The sequence below is a fragment of the Stegastes partitus genome, unplaced genomic scaffold (assembly GCF_000690725.1).
Source record: "Stegastes partitus isolate 25-593 unplaced genomic scaffold, Stegastes_partitus-1.0.2 Scaffold199, whole genome shotgun sequence".
NCBI classification, from domain to species: Eukaryota; Metazoa; Chordata; class Actinopteri; family Pomacentridae; genus Stegastes; species Stegastes partitus.
In genome coordinates, this window is record NW_007577930.1 from 199,991 (window position 1) to 219,328 (window position 19,338).

Sequence of the window (19,338 nt, forward strand, 5' to 3'; positions counted from 1 at the left end):
TAATAGATATCACCATAGAACAGTTGTTCATTTGCAATAGGAATGATTTTTTTGCATTTTCAGTTTTTGGAAATGTTATGTTTAAATATGCAAATAAAGTATTATGTCTAGATGTGCCATAATTTGCATGATTTCCAAAGCAGAGATCTGAACACTGGAGGAAGGCAGCTTTAAAATTCTTGTTTTACTTTGCCGGCATATTAGAGACAAGGATTTTAAAAAGGGGAACTTGGATGTGTCTTTGCACATGTATCACTCAGTAAATCAGAAAATACTGTAAATAGCCTTCCCAAATAGTCAAACATTGTTATCTTTTTATGAATAAAACATTCTATCAATCAGGTGCTGAATGACATATGAACAAACCCTTTTGTAAAAGCTTCAAAATATTGGAATAAAACTAGAACGTTTGGTGTGTTTAAGTGCAACTGAAGTAGATCTACATGAAGAATAGGGAAAACATTTTTGGTGGAAACTATTTAAAGGTAAACATTTCAAGTAATGGATATCACCATGAAGCCTTCCCAGTTGATTGATTACAACAAAGTTTCCAGAAAGTTTTTTTTCTTTTTGGTTAAATATGAAATGAGGCATTGTCTCATTAAATAAGTGCTAATTTGCGCAAATAGACGCAGCTTAGTTAAATATGCTGTGTTTTGGATGGTTTCTTTCCAGTGGTCTGGTATGGACATGTCATGGAACCAAATCTCAAAAATTAATAATGCATGAAAAAAATATATCCCATGAGCCTTAGCAGCTGGAAAACGAGAGGTGTAATTATTAGAGGCAAACAATGTAGTGTTTTATCTCATCTCAAACATGATGTAATTACTTTATGTCTTTATTGTAGTATATTATGTGGCCGATTGTCTCCGCGCTCGGCGGTGCCGCGCGCCATGAGGAGGCTGCGTCATCTCGACTTACGTCATCATGCAGGAAGTAAACAAAGCAGACGGAACAGCCGTCCAGACGCTCACGAGACCTCCCACAGAGAGCCATGACAGCTCGTACAGGTGACAGTGTGTCTTTTCTCTTTGTATTAGCTCAGTTCTTTGATTAAATGTACCTACGACATGTTGCCACTCCACCCCTGAAGTCGTAGCCTCAGTTCAAGCCTCAGAGCCCCTCATTCTTTGGCTCCCTGCGTAACGCTACGTACCACTAGCCAACAACTTAGCAGTGAGAGGTTGGTACGCGTTTCGACAAATGACCACATCTCGCAGAACGTAGTTGCAGACCTCTTGTAAATCACCAGCAACTTGTCTTCATTTCGGCATATGTGTTACACGTCAAGAAACAAAAGATGTGTCCAATACTTTCCCTCCGTCTGTCACATCCAGCTTCCATTACTAACTGACCGTGGAGGGTGGTGGCTGAGGAAGTCTTGCAGCCTAAACATAAAATACTAATTATGTTAAGGCTATGGGTTCCAGGTCGCCTAATTTGTATGCCGAATCCTTAAGTGTTGCTTTCTATGCTGTCAGTGTGTATTTAGAACCGTGTTTGTTGGACATATACCGGTCAGGCAACAAATAAACAGTAAATTGTCAATTTCTGAAAGGACTTTGGCGTGACGTTTTCTCGCCAGGAAAAATAACGGTATGTAGCGTTCGGTTGCCCGGCGGTTCACTCTGCAGCCTGCTGGTGGAGGTTATAAGGACCAGTGAAAACAAATTATTTACTGTAATCATGAATAAACACCGGCTGGCTAGATAGTCAAGCGTGTTTACTAGCGAAGCATCGTGAAAACTAGCAGCTGCTAGCATGAATATGCTGTGGATTTGCAAATGGTGTCCACGAGATTCAAATGAGACATCATTTTAGAGCAGCTGCTGCAGTTACTGTAAAAGTAAGCAGCCTTTAACAATCACATTTCTATGTACAAGTGCTGTTTAAAATCTATTTTATACGTTATCATTACGGTGAATATTGTGTTTATGTTGTATATTCCTAAATACATAGAAAGTAGGGGTTGGCTCTTGGGACTTAAGGCAAAATCCTGTATGACAGAGACAGTTTCAGGCTCAGTTTCCAAAACATCAAACTAAGTCTAGTTCTAGACTAAAACGTATTTTAGTGCCGAGTTCATTTAATTGATCTTTTAGTCTCGGGCTGGGTTTAGTGGGTGTCTGGGAAACTGACTAAAGAGTAGGAGGAGAAGATGACTGTTTATTTCTCCACTGGTCTCCCCCATGCCAGCTGATCCGTGCGTGCATCCATCCTCTATACTTCATACTGATCACATACTCACACTTAGTGAGGGTTCGCAGTCTGGTTTGAAAGTTATATTAAATCTGTATTCTCCACTGGTTTTGCTTTTCAAGGTGTGACGCTACTCTGGCATGCGTGATCTCCTCGTCTCTCCTTGACAGTGTGAAGACAGTAACCGGTGTGTGCCATGGCTGAGGTGTTGGGACAGAGGAGCTTGTTGGGCTTTGGTGTGGTGCTGGCATGGCTAGTGCTGTTTCACCTGCTGGTCAACATCTGGCTGCTGTGCATGTTCACCAGCTTGCTGGTGGTGCTTGGTGGCTGGCTCGGTTCGCAAGCCGTCTTGGAGTCCAACAGTGTGATTCACCTGGAGAGGTTTATCAGCCTGGAGCAGGTAAATGTACAGTTAAACGTAGTTTACAACCCCAATGTTAGTTTCAGTTTTTATTTCATGACATTATTAGAAAAGAAAATCTGATGACATATGAAATGTATTTATTCTACTTAACAAAGTTTATATTTTTCTATTTTAAATATTACATCATCCTTAATTCTTAGACATTCATGCTAATAAAGATGATTAAATAGTGAAATGTGCTCAATTTCAGGTCCCACCATCTGCAGAGGATGAGCGTCACTTGGATCATGAGATTCACAACACAGTGAGGAAAATCATCAGGGACTTTGTCACTTCGTGGTACTCCACTGTGTCGTCTGAGAGTGGCTTTGAAACAGAGGTTCAGGAGGCCATGGTCTCTATGGCAATGGAGCTGAAACTGCGCGCAAGACATGTCGACAGAAAGGTACTACGTTTCTAAGATATCAAAGTTTTCACAAGGTTTATAGCGTGTTTGCATTATACTTATGATACCAATTTTTAAAATGTTCATCCATCCATTGTCTCTACACCACTTAATCCTCACTAGAGTCGCTGGAGTCTATCCCAGCTGACTCAGGGTGAAGGCAGGGGACACCCTGGACAGGTCACCAGTCTATCACAGGGCTACACTTAGAGACAGACAACCAAGCACACTCACATTCACACCTACGGACAATTTAGAATCACCAATTAACCTCAACATGGTTTTGGACTGTGTGGGAGGAAGCAGGAGAACCCAGAGAGAACACACAATGCACGGGAAGAACATGCAAACTCCACGCAGAAAGATCCCAGGTGTCCTCACCGGGATACGAACCGGCGACCTTCTAGCTATGAGGCAATGGTGCTAACCACCGAGCCACTAAATAAAACAAACTATTAACCCAGTGGTCAATACTCAAAAACAACATTGTGGCTCTTACAGTCAGTGTTAAAATCTCAGTGATGGATAATTTAATTTCATGTATAGCTGTAATTAGTTATGGGTGTTAATAAGTCATTCAAAAACATCAGGCATTCAGGGTCTTTACTGGTCTTTACGCTCATCACAGTTTTATGATCTTTAAGGATTTCAGCCTGACTTATTTTTCCCTTTCAAACTGTCTTATTTTGTTATTCAAGAAATTGGATGAGTTGAGGTGGAATGACCCAGTGATATTTAAATAAAGGTGTGAATTCACATTTAAATTTTGAAAACCACAAGTAATCTTCATTGGGATTGCTTTTTGAATTCCTGCAGGAACTGACCCAGAGGATCCTAGACCTGTTTGGCTGCCACCTGCAGGACTACATCAGAGCCAAAGAGCTGGTGACTGAGCAGCAGAAGTCTTTGACTGCTAATCGGAGCAATGACAGTGAGCAGTTGTGGAAAGCATATTCCAGTGTTACCAAACCCCACTTTGCCATGACCAGTGACACGGTGGAAGTCAACTACGTCAGAGCAGTTGTAGATTTGTTGCTGCACGTGTTGGTGCCGTCGCCTCACCTGGAAACCCGCACCGGTCGATTCGTTGTCGGAGAGCTCATAACCTGCAATGTCCTGCTCCCTCTTGTTGATAAGCTGTCGGACCCTGACTGGTTGAACCTCCTCATGATAGAAATATTCAGCAACTCCAGCAAACTGCAGGAGACAATAGCAACAGAGCCACTGAGTTCATCCCCACCGCTACCAGCTCTGCCTGCTGAATCCGAGCGTGCTCTGCTACAACAGACGACACACGCACCTCAGAAGAATACTGAGGCTCCTCCACAAAGAACAGAGACTGAAATGATCAGTCACACAGAGACAGCCATGCCTGAGCTCGCTGCATTTGATGTGGTTGACTCAGATGAGGTGGACTTTCCTCACAATAACATGGAAGAAGATGAAACTAGTCAACCCTTTTTAAGGCGTTACATGAGAGGAAGCAAGTCAAATCCATTCTACCAGGAAAATGACTCTGACTTGGATTCTCCATTGGCTGATTATAAACAGGGTTCCACTGATTCCTTGGTCATGGTTGGTCAAGAGGAGAGTCTGTTTGATAGACAGAAAGAATGTGGAACATTTGTTGAGAGTGCGGTGGACTTGGAGGATGTTTGCCCCAGTCCAGTGGACGGCTCCTTGCCTAAAGTCCTGTTGAATTCAGATTCAGTGGAGCATCCTAATGGCACTGGTCCCTTATCAGTTAGGACAACAGAGGGTGCTCCCACAATCAGCAGCCTCCAGGAGCTGGAGAGAGAAGGCAGTTCCCTTGCAGTAAACCCAAACAGAGAGCTTCTTCTGGGTGTAGAACAGACTGGGATGGGGAATCCCAATGAGCTCACTGTCGGCAGTCCACAGCAGGGCTGTTCTCCCATGGGGACATTCAGCTTTGAGCCCCTCAGCAGCCCTGAAGGTCCAGTTATCATTCAGAACCTCCGCATCACTGGCACCATCACAGCGAAGGAACATCGAGGCACTGGCTCACACCCCTACACTCTTTACACCATCAAAGTAAGGAGATTACATATTCTATATGTGTTTGTCTTTTCTCTGTTTGTTTGTCATTATTTGTTTCATGTGGCCTTGTAAACTTTGGAATCAAGTTGACTGATGGTGTGCACTTTTAGTGGGACTAGGCTGAAGATACAACGGGACCACTTTCAAAATTACAGATACAAGTGGCTCTGTTTTTAGACTTTTTAAAATCTAGAGAGTGACAGAAGTTTTTAGCCAATTATGGGGCTTGTCACTGATTAGATGAGACAGTATGAATGGCAAAAAAATGGCAGTGAGAGCAGAAGAGGGTGGTGCAATCGGTTAGATGAAGGACTTTTACTTGAGAGATTGGTGTTTAAATCTACTTCAGGAGGAGAGCTGTAGAAAGAAAAGAAAATTGAGAAGGAAAATATCATCCATATAACAATTCTGTGAATGTTGACATCTTAGTCCGACAGTGAATATTAGCAATAATATACTAGGTGGCAATGGGCACACAAAGTTATCATCTTGCCTTAGGGCACTAAGACGTTTTACAAACTGCAGCATGTTCCTCACAGCAGTAGTTTACTTTGGAGATCAGTAAGATATGCATGCCCTAACAAGTTGTGCTGTTTTCCAGTATGAGACAGCAATGGGTTGTGAAAACCCAGGAAGCATCCAGCCAGGCTCTGAGGATGCTGAAGCCTTACAGACAGGTTGTGAGAATCCATCGTCCGTTCAGCCTGTAGCCTATCACATGGTCAACAGACGATACAGTGAATTCCTCAACCTGCAAACACGGCTAGAAGAAAAAACGGAACTACGGAAACTTATCAAAGGTACGGTCGCAATCAGCTCGCCACGTTTTTGTCTAAGTTATGTCAATGTTTAACTTAACATTTTAGATTCTGTGTAACTATTTGGAGCTTCCAGTGTGTGAAAATGTATGACTGTCTTAGAAATCTATGTGTGACCTACAATCTGGCCAAGATTTGTGGTAGAAATCTTGGAAATCTAAACTGATTTATGTTGATCCTGACTATTCTGACTGTGTTTCAGGTGTGAAAGGTCCAAAGAAAGTATTTCCAGACATGCCATTTGGAAACATGGACAGTGACAAGATCGAGGCGAGGAAAGGACTCCTTGAGACCTTTCTAAAAGTTGGTGGACTGTTTTGTTCTTGATTTAAATTGATTTTGTATTTGTTGGCCCAGTGTAACATTTTGGGTTGTTTTTGGTTTCTTCTGTTTTGATCTTTTCAGCAACTGTGTGCCATCCCTGAAATAGCCAACAGTGAAGAGATGCAGGAGTTCCTCGCTCTCAATACAGACGCCAGGATCGCCTTTGTCAAGAAGCCTTTCATTGTGTCACGCATAGACAAGGTTTGCTCCTGAATATTTTATTACGATACAACTGAATCATGCTTGACTTTAAAAAGTGCATTGTGCATAGTAATTACCACGATGTGTAATCAAAAAATTCCGTGACTCTGTTTATAGAAAGCAAAAAAACCTACTTGATTTAAAATCGGTCACCATAACATTTGAAGGATTCTCGTTGTGCACCAGTACGCTGCTCCCAGTGCTCCTGCCATGTTTGGAACGCTTCCTGGAAATTCCTTTCTGCAGACATTGTTGAGGAAATTTTCTATGATCTACATAAAGTCCAGTAGTCCGAGTTTTCTTTGTCTCGTTTTATTCAAAGCTTTGAAGGTACAGGTCATACAGAATGCAAGCAGTCAGCAGGAGAGTACACATGAATGCAGGCAGCATAGTATTCTTATACATGTACAGGCGTGGTCTTTACTTCAACGATAGTATAACAATCCCATGCTGGAAAACAACAGCTGGGTGTACAGGGTGGACTCATCCACAGACATTAGAAGACTAAACATGCTGGATCAGGCATCAAAAGTCTAAACACATGGGATGCACAACTTCTTCTTGGGAACACATTTTGGGCCTGTAACCTTTCCACTCAGCTTTAATGAAACTTAGAGAAACTTAGAGAAACTTGCTTTAACATTCTTCATGCAGATGCAGTATTTTTCCATTACAACATGAAAAGCACCATTTGTCAATGGATGATGAATCACTGTGTCGATTTAACTAGAATTTGATTTTGGGGAAGGGAAATAAGCCACAGTGAGCCAAATCTTGTGAGTAGTCAATGTTCACATCTGCTGCACAACAGGAGCAGTTACGTCACCTTGTGTCGTCAGACTGCAGTGCAGTGTTGTGAGCACAAGACCTAACTTTTTTTTGGTTGTGATCATTATGTTGAAGAATGGTATGCCTATAAATGTTTGGGTCTATAGTTAGTTTATAATGCAGTGCTTGTGTGTTTGCATGTGTAGATTGTGGTGAATGCCATTGTGGACACCCTGAAGACAGCGTTTCCTCGTTCAGAACCTCAGAGCCCTACAGAGGACAATGAATCAGAGGTGGATGGAGGAAAAGTACCTACAGACAAGAAGAGCAAGTATGATGTGTATCCAAGCTTTCTTACTGCCATCTCATACTTTAAAAGAAGACGGTTGTTCACTGTGAAAAGTTTTTCACTATGTCTTATGTCGAGTGAAATATTTTAGACAAAAAAAAATAAAAAAATAGGTAAAGCAAATATTTAGCTTGGGGCTCAAGGTCCATATAGCATTTTTCAGTGTCACTGTCATTTTTCGGTTGTTCCCAAAGAGAGGAGAATGTATGTGGCCTCATTCAGCTGCCTGCCCAGAAAAAAAAAACGTGCAGCTGCTCCAAGCGCTCCTAGTTAAAAATATGGACTTTTTAGAGAGACGCGTGTCGTCACAGTCGCTCGTGTTCAGGCAGCTAGTCATCCTGGTGACTAAAAAAATTGGTCAGGAAGCTGGTTCTGGCTGTGCCTGTCTTGAGCTGTGATGATCACATTTAGGGGCAATGTTAGTCTATTATGTAACAATGGTTAGAATGGTGACACAAAACCCAAGCGCTTTTACAACTCTATATGGACACATTCCCCTACAGTACTCTGCAAAACTGCATTGTAAAAACTGTGCTGGCTGTCCACTGCCAAATAAACAAGGGTTTTGTAGTTTTTAGTGATGGTGGTAGTGAAAATAGCTTGACTTCCATTTGGTCAATGTTTTTAGCCTTGAATCACATGAAATGATTTCTGCCAGCAGTTATAGTTTACCAAGAAGTTGTGGAGTTGTAGATATTCATATTTCATGCATTATACTGCGTAGGAAGTTGATAACACAACTGTACTTAGTAGGTATGCTGACAAAGCAGTCCTGCCTCAAATCCACTTAGTAGCTCCTCTGGAGACACGGACATGTTACGTAATCTTGACCAACAAATGGAGTTTGCCCAGTTGTGCGGTTGATGGCGGTGTTCGTCCTTATCCTACATTGTTATTAAGATCTCAGTGAGACTTCTCCTCCAGGTGGACTTAACAGTGTAATTTTAAAGCTCCACAATGAACTCAAATACTGGTCGAGTCTGTGAGTGGGAAGCCAATGAGGGATCATGAGTCGCATGGAGGAGGCTAGGACTTGTTGCAGTGTGAAATCCAACTCACGCAGTCCCAATGTTTGTGTAATTATTTCACAGTTATGATTGCCACAGTCGATTTAGATTTTCAGTGTGTATGCATGTTCATTTGTTTGTGTGACCTCAGGTCTCGTCTGAAGTTCTCCAGTAAAAACATCCCCTTTATGAATGGTTCAGACATAAGGGCACCAGTTTTGTTCAGCTGGGACCAAACTAGCACAGTAAGTAACTCACATCACACTTGGTCATAAAAATACACCTTTTTTAATTTATTTGCCAATTTTTACAAACTTGTTGAAAATGTTTTTTCCTCAACTACCTGTCCTGCTCTGTGCTTCCACAGGTGTTTAAGGGGATGTCTTTGAAAGATCTGCAAGCCTTTGTCGCTGAGCAGGAGGTAGAGTCCATCAGAGCTGAGCTGGAGAAGGAGGGCAGTCCAGTATTGGGAGAATTCGGAGGCTGTCTGGATGACAACTTGGGGGGAAAGCCGAGTCGGCAACACGGTAAGGAAGGACTTCAGCTGTAGCACTGTATTCATTTTGACTGATGTCAGGTTGCTTTGTTGGTACATCTCTTAAAGCTTCATGTAAGTTTAAAAAGTTTAGTTTATTTATCTCAAACTACATTTATATATATAAAAAAATAAAGAATAAGCAATGCATGTATAATACATAAACATTACTGAGAATTCAAGTAGAATCCTCATTAAAAGAGAAAGGAAAAAAAACTAAACAAAAAAGATCTGATATAAACATAATAATGCACATACATGCATACGTCAACGTATATCTAGTTTGAGAAGGAACGGAATGAAGCAAAAGCTTATCTAGTTCTGTCCCTTCTTGAACAAACTAATAAACAAAAGAACAAATACACCAAAAAACGAAAAACCAAGACCGAGAACAATTTATGCATATTCACCCAAGATGCTCATCATGAAAGCAATGCCACAAAACATCCCTGTAACCTCATCCCAAATCGTTATACAATTTCCACCTAAAATAAATGACCGACAGCATCTATGTGCACAGTTCTCAACCCACATGTACGACCGTTATGTACAGTATATACGTATAAATGCGACATGTATTAATAATAAATAAGAAAACCAACAGAAAGGTGTGTATAATATTTCACTATATTATTAATATAACCCTGATAACACTTGTCTATAGTGACATTTAAATGTATTTATGTTATGGCACATTTTCAGAGTGATGTCCAGGTTGTTCCACAGCTTTCAAGGAACAACTTTGAATTATATGAATTAAAATTAAACTGGCATCATCACCACTCGCAATCACCCGACTGCTAACACAGCATCACTTGCAGGAGAGTTGTTGGTAAACAGAGGGCCATTTCTGAAATGTTTCGGTTCTCGATGGCGTCCTATCAGCTTTGTGCAACAGTTTCTGTTTAGACTACTGGAATTATCATACTCGTGTTGGCTTGTATTCAAAAAGAACTGGCACTATGACTAGATAGATAAATCTTAAATGCAAAACCTGACTTCCAGTGTTGAACTTGAGCCTCCCAGTCTTTCATCATTATCTCTGCAACCAGTGCGTCTGTTTGTCTTACTCACTCTGACTTGTCTGCTTTCGTTTTCCTTCATGTCTGACCAGCTCACTGACTCACTCCCACTTTCCATTCAGTATCTCACCATGTTTACAGCGAGGCCGTCGCACTGAAGCCTGCTTGTGCTGTCGTACAGTCACTCGTCTCATTCTTCAGACTCTGTGTTTGTGTTTTGGCTAACACTGGCACGCTGCCGTAATTGAAAAGATAAAACTAAGAGATAGTGAGGAAGCCATGCAAGAATTGAAAGTGAAACTTTGTCACTTTTGGAATTTAATTCTTTGTTGTTTCTCTGTTGTGGCTGTTGACAGCAGTCTGTAACAAGCAGACAGAAGAGTTGAGGTGAATGTGAGTTAAATGTGAATTCACTACCCTAAATGCACTTATCCTTAATGACCAGAAAAACAGAAACCCTTGTCTAGTACTACCTTTGTTCTCAAGGAGGGACGTGTGCTGACTGCCCAGGCTGGTGTGTGGGAGTTCCTGTTTGGCATTCCAGTGTATCCCACAGGCCTGCCACTGAACTGCAGCAGGCAACAGGGGGTTTCTATGACACTGGCACCACATGGCGGGAATGTTCCTTTGACATTTTCTATTTTATTGTTGTTCTTGCAGTTTAGCATTGCTCTCCTATTATATTATCACATACAGTTTTTGATAGTTTAGTCCTCTGAACCCTAAGCAACTTCTGGATGTTTGTTTCTTCCGTCACTGTTTCACTCGCTGTGGACTCGTTTTTCACTGCACTTCTAAGGGAACAGAGCAACCATGGCTAGAAGTACAGAGAACTTAGAAATGTCTTCTGTTATAAGATTAAATTATAATTCCATAAATCATTAAAAAAAAAAAAAGAAAAAGGAAAGCTGAATTTCTTTATTATTTATTTTACAAAAACTGAAAAAAACTTGGAATCAACATGTGCAATATTTTCCCAACTGCCCTCAGATAAAAAAAAAATAAAAAAAAATCTGAAATCAGAATCAGATTTATTGCCAGGTGTAGTTTGCACAATACGAGGAGTTTGTTCTGGTGGGTTGGTGCAACAATAAATATACACAGTGAGGAACGATGTACAAGATAAAAATATACAAATAGCTAAAAGATAAAAGTAAATAAAAATAGCTGTAGTAGTGCAAAGCAGAAGCAAAAGATATTGTGCAGTGAAGAATTAAGTTTAAATAAGAACCATAGAACTGTGGTTATTTACAAGGATTTACAAGAGTGTGGAGGTGCAACATGACCAGTAACAGTGAGGATAGTGGGATGGTGAGCAAAGAGAGATGTAACACGTTAATGTAACGTATGCTGTCCATAGACGGGCCGGGGGTCAGTGGGGGTCCTGTGCCTTGTTCATGAGGCCGGTGGCAGATGGAAAAAACTGTTCTTGTGGTGTGAGGTTCTGGTCCTGATGGACTGAAGCCTCCTGCCATAGGGGAGTGATTGAGAGAGTTTGTATCCAGGGGTCGGCCACAATCTAACCTGCACGCCTCAGAGTCCTGGAGGCGTGCTCCCCGAGCAGATGATGCGCTGCAGTCTGGCCTTGTCCTTGGCCGTCGCTGCAGCGTACCAAATGGTGATGGAGGAGGTGAGGATGGACTCGATGATGGAGGTGTAGAAGTGCACCATCATCTTTGTTGGCAGCCTGAACTACTTCAGCTGTGCAGGAAATACATCCTCTGTTGGGCTTGTCACTAATCGTGAAAATGTTGGTACTACATACAATAGATATTTAAATATTTACATTTTTCATTCGTCTCCGGACTTCTGTCGATATGTTTAACACAACCTGAAGGTCAGCTGAAAAAAATCTCAAAAATTTTGTCACATGACTGTTGGTCACAGGTGACTCACTCATGGCTTCTCATTTTCACTGAAGACAACAGAATCCTTTATTTTTTTTTTTTTCCAGTATCTGGTGCAGATGGATTATTTTTGGTAAATGAATCAGTTTGAATAATTAAATGTGATGTCTTGATTAGAATAAAAAGTATTAAGAAATTATGCTAGTACTGACAAATATAACAACTTCACATTCTGATTCAGGTAATTGCCCAGCTGGTCAGTCACACATGATTAGTTCCAGGACTTTAGAAAGGTTAAAAATCTGATGTTATGTTATGTTTTGTTTATTTCTTTCAAACCAACCTGTGAGTTTTAGAGTTCAGAGGGTTAAACGAAAGTTTAAAACTGATGCAGCAGAACCAGGGATATTTTCCTTTTTACCTTTTTCTTTACCCATAATGCAACTTGACTGCTGACGGTTCTGTCAGAGTTCAGGTGTGTTATGTTTGTTGTGGCTTATGTCGTTTTTAACCTTTACTCCCTGGTTTACACAGCTCCCTCTGGAGTGCTGAAAGGCTTGATTATTTTTTTTCCCCCACAAATGTCATAGTAGCCTCCTGAGACCTACAAAAAGACTTGGATTCATGAAATCAGTGGAGTTACCATTTTCGGGAAGAGTATATTTGAAAGGAATCAAGTCATATAATGTGTTCTTCCAAATCTGGAAGCATCTATTTCAAACACCCACACTTGAGAGTGAGGCAACAAAAAGCAAAACAAACAGTGGTCACAGCTGCTTTTGGCTGCATCCCACTTTTTTTTAAACTGGAATGTCCTACCATCCACCTTGTTGCATCATCGCTGCTCCATCTTTCTCCATCACAGGGAATCACCAAAGCAGAAACTGGATGATCTCATTAACATCATATGGAAACTATCCCTGCGTGTGCTCGACGCTGGAATAAGACATTCCCTGTCTAATTGAATCCAAATTGCATCTTTCATAGCGTAGGCATCTGGTCACTGTCTTTTTGAAGGATTAGACCTTTTTGTTCCAGACAGTCAGGGTGAACAAAGGGTGAATGAGTTCTAGTTCAGAAAATTGTCTTTTCATGGAGGACTAATATCAATGAGTGCATTGTGTGTTGAGTACACTGAATCATAGAAATATTTCACAACCGGGTACTTCATGGAGAGAGTCAATCCCTTCTGAATATGTATTCATCCCCTTCCATTAAAGAAAAGGCAAAATTCACAATCGTCACTCAAATAACTAGAAACTGAAAAAAGTAATAATAAATAAAAATTTGTTAAATTATAGTTTAGTGAAATAAGATGTTGCTTTTGAATTGAAGTTGAAAAGAATAATTAAAAAAACAAAACAAAACAAAACTGTCCCGGACAAATTAGTGCACTTTGCTGATGAGCAGTGGGCCAAAATCCAAATACCCGTCAACAGGTGTGTGTGTGTGTGTTCTTTTTTTTTTATAGATATTTCTGTTGAACCACAATTCAAAATCAGTGTCATGATTTTCATGAAAGTTTTATTTATTATCACTTTTGTCAATTTCAACTTATTTCAGTGACAGCTCTGTTTGTCCTTCTCTAATGTGAGGGTATGAATACATTTGAGGACGACTGTAGCAGTTGAAATTTTTATTTTTTTTTTGAAAATCAAATTCATTTGCTCGTTTTGGGGTCTGAAATAAATTCAGTTCATAAATTCAGGCTTCTCAAGATGAAGCATTGAAACGTTCACACGGGACAAACAGTTGAGCTGCACAGTCCGGTCAAGTTCCGTCACTCACATGATCCAAAAAACAGAAGTACAGATGAGTAGTTGGAAAGCCCTGGAAACTACTAACTGAATTAGTCAGCCGCACATTTTTATTCTTTAATTTAAAAAAAAGAAACTTGAGGAACCCCGTGTATTCAGTTTTTATTTCCCAAAGTATTTAGTGGTGTCTTAATTTCACAATCAGGCGTTCAGTTGCTTGTTGCGCACATTTTAAATGTTACAACCTGTCTTCAGTTCAGTATTAGACACATGCATTTTTTTTCTGTGTAGAAGTCTCACACTGATGCTAACATGGTGCCACACTGCCAAAAGGGGACATTTTTTAACCCAAAGCTGCACTTTGTGACTGCAACCCTCGGAAATATGATCTTGCTTGTATGTTTTTCAATTTCTGTAACTGCATCACCATCATTGAACTACTAAACTTAAAAGAACACCTGCTGGATGAAATATGAGCAGTGCAAACACATTTCCTTTAGTTAGCAGCCATAATTGACAGCTACATTTTAATATTTAAATCATTTTTTTCACCACTGTTCATTGTAAAAAGAGGCTGCCACCAAATTTAGTGTGTTCGGTACATTAGTCATACTTCTGAGTGTCTGAGCACTTGGACCGACTATGACTTACACATAAAGAGTGTTAACCTACATTGTTAATCGTATTTAATTAAAATTGGAACAACTGTGATCTGTGGTTTCCAACGTGTGACCTCCAGGACTTAAAAGATCTGCTGCTGATGTGATTGTGCCACAGGACACCTTCAGAGGTCTTGTAGAAGCCTAGGCCTAGATGAACATTAGATGAAACAGCATATAAGGCAAGGATGCTCATAATGTTTTGGCTTATCAGTGTTTACTCCTCCTGTTGTAAAAGGAACAGTTAATTTTTAGTGAAAGCTTTAAATGAGAACGTGATTGGAGTGAAATGATTTTAAGCGTAGATTTGGTTAATTTTTCTGACACAACCACATCAGTGATGTGATCAAGGACTGTTTAAAAGTTGAAAATACTTTAAAAGCATTGCTATCATTTGACATTTCAATGTTATTTTAAGATAAGGTGCCTTTTGAGTTGTTCTACTTCATGCTCTTTTGTGGTTCCTCTGAAACCAGTCTTTGCTGTCTGAAACACTCTTCTCACTTTTATTAGTTACTCAGCATCGCAGCTGTGATCACCCTAAATTCGGAAGTAGGTGCTGGATTGGAAAAATGATTGAATGTCTGTAAAGAATACAGATATATATCTTTAACAGCCATCCAAGACTAAAGAGGTTCAGGAGGTTTTTGGTGGTCTTTCAAGCTTCGATGCCATCAAGATGTTTTCTCTTTTCTGATTCTAGCATCGCTCTGAATGCACTTTAATGTATTCCATAGGTAGCATTGAATGACTTATGCAAACAAAAAGACCAGTTTAGTTTAAAAAGGGTGTAGATGGAGGTGAAATATGGTAGATGTTAGATCATACTCAGCACAACCAGCAGCATCGGAGCCTCACCACATGAGGGCAGTGTTGGTAAATGTATGAAACGCTTTCTGTGTTCATGAGATCTACACGTCTGTTGGATGCGCACAGATGAAACAGTTCATAACGTTTGCTTTCTGTCTGTTGAATCAATGTATTCTGAATATCTGGTGTTTGCACATACACTTACTGTATGTCCTGATGAGTCGCATGTTTTTGTGTGTTTTGCATGTTGTGGTCGCAGCATCGGAGACAGCGCTGGCCGAAGTGGCTCTGAACATTCTGTGCGTGCTGATGAAGGAGCAGTGGAGCTGGCTGTGCACTGAAAACATTCAGAAGACCATCAGGCTGTTGTTTGGGACCCTCATTAACAGGTGACACGCTCTCTTCATGTCACATCGGTGGCATGCAGCAACAGCGTACAATAAGAAAAAATAAATCTAATTCAGTCAACTTGTTTGATAGCAGACTTCACAAAGTATGTAAAGAAAAATAAATGTAGATTGACAAATCTATCAACTTAAAAGAAAGTTATCACATGATTGAATGCTGCCAAAATCAAGGTAAGTTACAGTTACACGACTGACCGTCTGTCAGTCAGCTCTTTGGTCCAGAGGAAAACATCATGACAGATATAACAAGACAGATTCAAGTAAGGCAACCAGCAGGTCACATTTCCTCACAAAATATTTAAAAAGCTAGTTATTATCCATCCATCCATTATCAATACACAGCTCAATCCTCACTAGGGTCGCGGGGGGGCTGGAGTCTATCCCAGCTGACTCAGGGTGAAGGCAGGGGACACCCTGGACAGGTCACCAGTCTATCACAGGGCTACACTAAGAGACAGACAACCAAGCACACTCACATTCACACCTATGGACAATTTAGAATCACCATTAACCTCAACATGTTTCTGGACTGTGGGAGGAAGCCAGAGAACCCGGAGAGAACCCACGCTGCACGGGGAGAACATGCAAACTCCACGCAGAAAGATCCCGGGTGTCCTCACCGGGACGCAAACCGGCGACTTTCTTGCTGCGAGGCAACGTTGCTAACCACCGCGGCACCATGCAGCCCAAGCTACAGATTCTAACACATCCTGGTGAAGACACCCGGGATCTTTCTGCGAACCGGTGACCTTCTAGCTGCGAGGCGATGATGCTAACCACTGAGCCACCTTGCTGCCCCGCTAGTTATTATGTTTTACCGTAATCAGTTTTACTTGCTCTTAACCCTTAGACTGCACTGGTGTGCAAACGTATGCAAATGTTTAACTGTACAAAAGCTAGCCTGCGCTTCTACATCCTCTGTTTTCGTGGCAATGCTAAAGTAGCACAAAAAACTTGCTCATCAAAAATTTGAACATATCCAGCAAAATAATATCTCAGTGACCTGCGCTGTCCGACAGACTGGTTCACACTGAGTTTTTGTTCTTTCTTAGACTGGCAGTGCAGTGCTTGTAGCATCATAGGATTTTCTGTTTGTTCTGGATGACTGCCATGTGTAGACTGTGTGTGTTACATTTTGCTGCAAACCATGTTAGTGCATCAACATTGTCCAAATGTGTGATGACGGTGGTAGCATGGTGGCTTGTTCAAGTATTAATTTGAAGCCCAGGACAGAGCTGAGCCTTAGTATAGCTCTTGGTGGCAAAAAAAAATACTGATAAACTGATAAAAACTGAAAAAACTGACAACACAAATGTGTTTTCTGGTGTGTTGACAATTATTTCATGCAGAAATTCTCCCCACAGTGCCAGAGAACCGGTGGTATGCATGTAGTTTTTGTCATTCGGTCGGGATTAGACAGAACACCAAGGCATGTACGATGAACAAAAATGCAATGAGAGACTAGATCTAAGCTAATAGCTGCTTATTGAAGTGTCTAAATCACTAACAGCCCAGTTTACTTCTGGCTAATTTATAATTACACCTAATTAATGAAGTTCCTGCGTGCTGCTCTCTGTCCTTGGAGTCACAAGTGAATCCCACTGCTGTTTGATGCTACAGCTTTGCAATAGACGAAATATTCCTAAACAGTTACAAACTAATCTGCCACTTTGTACGTGACAGCTCACCCGTTTGTCCCCGACCGATCCGCTCTCCATTCTCTTTCAGTGATCATTTGTAAGAATTTTATCAAGTTAGCAGCGCTAAAGTCCCACTTGCACAAATGCATGCAACACTTTCTCTTTCTAGACACACACATGGATCCTGCTGCTGTCAGATGCTGTAGGTATTTAAAAAAAAAAAAAAGTAGAGGAAATAGTCCTAAACAGCTGGAAGCGGGAAGCAAAAAACTTCAGCATCTCTTAACGTCTTGTGGTGGAAAAAATACTCATTGTTGGTGAATGCCATTATTGTAAGCTGTTAGTGTCAGTTTTCACCACAGTAAAAGTTTATTTTTATGGACATTTTATTTTGTAGCCTAATAGATTTTAAATTGTAGAGCAAAGTGAGTGAGAAAGGTTTGTTGTGATTATGGCACACAAACTGTGTATTCAGCGCTCTCTGTGATGTTTTTGGATGACTGTTGGTGCTGAAATGTGGAAAAATCATTCCTTAAATCACTTCACATAAACTCCAAGCACCGTTGCTTCGGTGCGTATCCGTAATGAGACGATGCAGTCGAGGCTCGCGCCGTGGTCCGACTTGGTCCGACCGTAGTGAAATTGCAGATGCCACTTTTGCAGAAATGTGAACAGGGTGTGAAATGAGGCTGACATGTTCAGTTGCTGTCAGATTAACAGAATGGGCCTGAAAGGGGCTATACTTACACCAGGAGTTTTTTTAATGCAGCCACAGTTCTTTGCTGTTGGCACCGAATAGTTTCTCAGTGCAACCACGGTCTGATTTGATTTTTAACAGCAGATCAACTGCACTAAGGCATCAGTGAACGTAGTGCATTGCTTTTTTTTTCATTCTCCTCTCAGATCCCTTCAAGTAAACGTGACTTGTTTTTTTTTTTTTTACAAGGATTTCTGCAACAAAGTGATGGAATTGTCTACATATTAGGAGGCCAATGAGTCCGTAAACTCAGCCAGGTCAGGATGTAAAGACACAAGTTTCTATGTTAGGAAACCTGCTCTCACTTTTTGAATACTAGTCTTTTCACTGTTGCATTTGTTGTAAAGTATACAAGTTTATGTGCATACATGCATGCCTGCACTGTTTAGCCCTGAAGAGAATGCTTGACATTAACTCTGCAAACATTTGTCGCAGATAGGTATAGCTCCTGCTGCCAGTAAACCGAACATGCAGACAATGTTCTCGGGTTCTAGTGTTTGTACTGCTAGTGCTGTGACCTCACGTTCCCTGGGGTGTCAGTACCAGAATATCGTTGCTTCATATTGATACTAGGTCCTCTATTTTAAGAAGTTCCAGCAGCCAAGTATGAAAGGCCTTGTGCTTTTGTTTGGCCTCATCTATATCAGGCAGCAGTCTGTCAACATTGCAGTGACAGCGCTCAGTGTGGCAGCTATTTCCTCTCATCAGCTGGTTTCTGTGTGCAGAGAAGACACGATGCTCTGGCTGTAAACTGCTGCTGGTTGTAGCGCTACGTGTGAGACTGTGTTATAGGTCTTCTGTTCAGGTACAACTTCAGTCGTTAAAAGCAAATGCAAAGGTACATATAATGAAGTAGCTGTGAAATAATAGGTTCTAGGCTTGTATTTAGGTGTTACATAAAAGTAAAATGCAGCAAATTACATAAAAGCCTTATATAAAAGTCATTCTACTAAAAGGAAAAAGTGATTAAAGAATGATGTGAATAATAGTGCAAATTGTTAGCGTATGTCAGGGTGTTGTAAAGCGTCTGGGCCACAACCTTTGGGATTTCGCCAGGATTTACTGATGGTTACCAGAGACATGCTGGAGGATTTTGGGATGCACTCTCTCTGACTAAGAGACAAAGATGAAGCCGTTTTAGTGGCCATTCCTAGCCGAGCCTGAAAGCTCTGCTAAACGACGCACCAATATCGTGACTCCAGGCCTGGCAGTGACAGTACTTTTTCCACCATTTGTCATGACTGAAATATCAATGGATTTGGACTCTCAGGCTGTCAGGATTCCTCTGAGTCCTAGTGACCTTGGTGTTTGTCTGACTTTTCCTTGAGTGTCACCAGCAGGTTGTTTATTTGGGCAAAAAGTGAAATA

The 19,338-nt window shown here is 40.9% G+C and overlaps 1 protein-coding gene across 3 annotated transcripts in view; it reads left to right on the forward strand.

Moving 5' to 3' along the window:
* Positions 1 to 930: 930 nt before the first annotated feature.
* The window catches only part of snx19b (sorting nexin 19b), a 55,393-nt gene continuing 36,985 nt past the window's right edge, over positions 931 to 19,338 (forward strand). The window contains exons 1-11 of one of the 3 annotated variants that reach the window (XM_008280555.1): positions 931 to 1,013; positions 2,325 to 2,602; positions 2,817 to 3,011; positions 3,828 to 5,063; positions 5,671 to 5,869; positions 6,090 to 6,190; positions 6,293 to 6,412; positions 7,387 to 7,511; positions 8,688 to 8,781; positions 8,904 to 9,063; positions 15,426 to 15,555. In XM_008280555.1, the coding sequence (XP_008278777.1) occupies positions 2,399 to 2,602; positions 2,817 to 3,011; positions 3,828 to 5,063; positions 5,671 to 5,869; positions 6,090 to 6,190; positions 6,293 to 6,412; positions 7,387 to 7,511; positions 8,688 to 8,781; positions 8,904 to 9,063; positions 15,426 to 15,555 (2,564 nt within the window). In that variant the 5' untranslated portion in view covers positions 931 to 1,013; positions 2,325 to 2,398. Of the gene's footprint in view, positions 1,014 to 1,144; positions 1,187 to 2,324; positions 2,603 to 2,816; positions 3,012 to 3,827; positions 5,064 to 5,670; positions 5,870 to 6,089; positions 6,191 to 6,292; positions 6,413 to 7,386; positions 7,512 to 8,687; positions 8,782 to 8,903; positions 9,064 to 15,425; positions 15,556 to 19,338 lie in introns of those variants that run through there. The other 2 variants (XM_008280557.1, XM_008280556.1) reach the window with 2 other exon arrangements.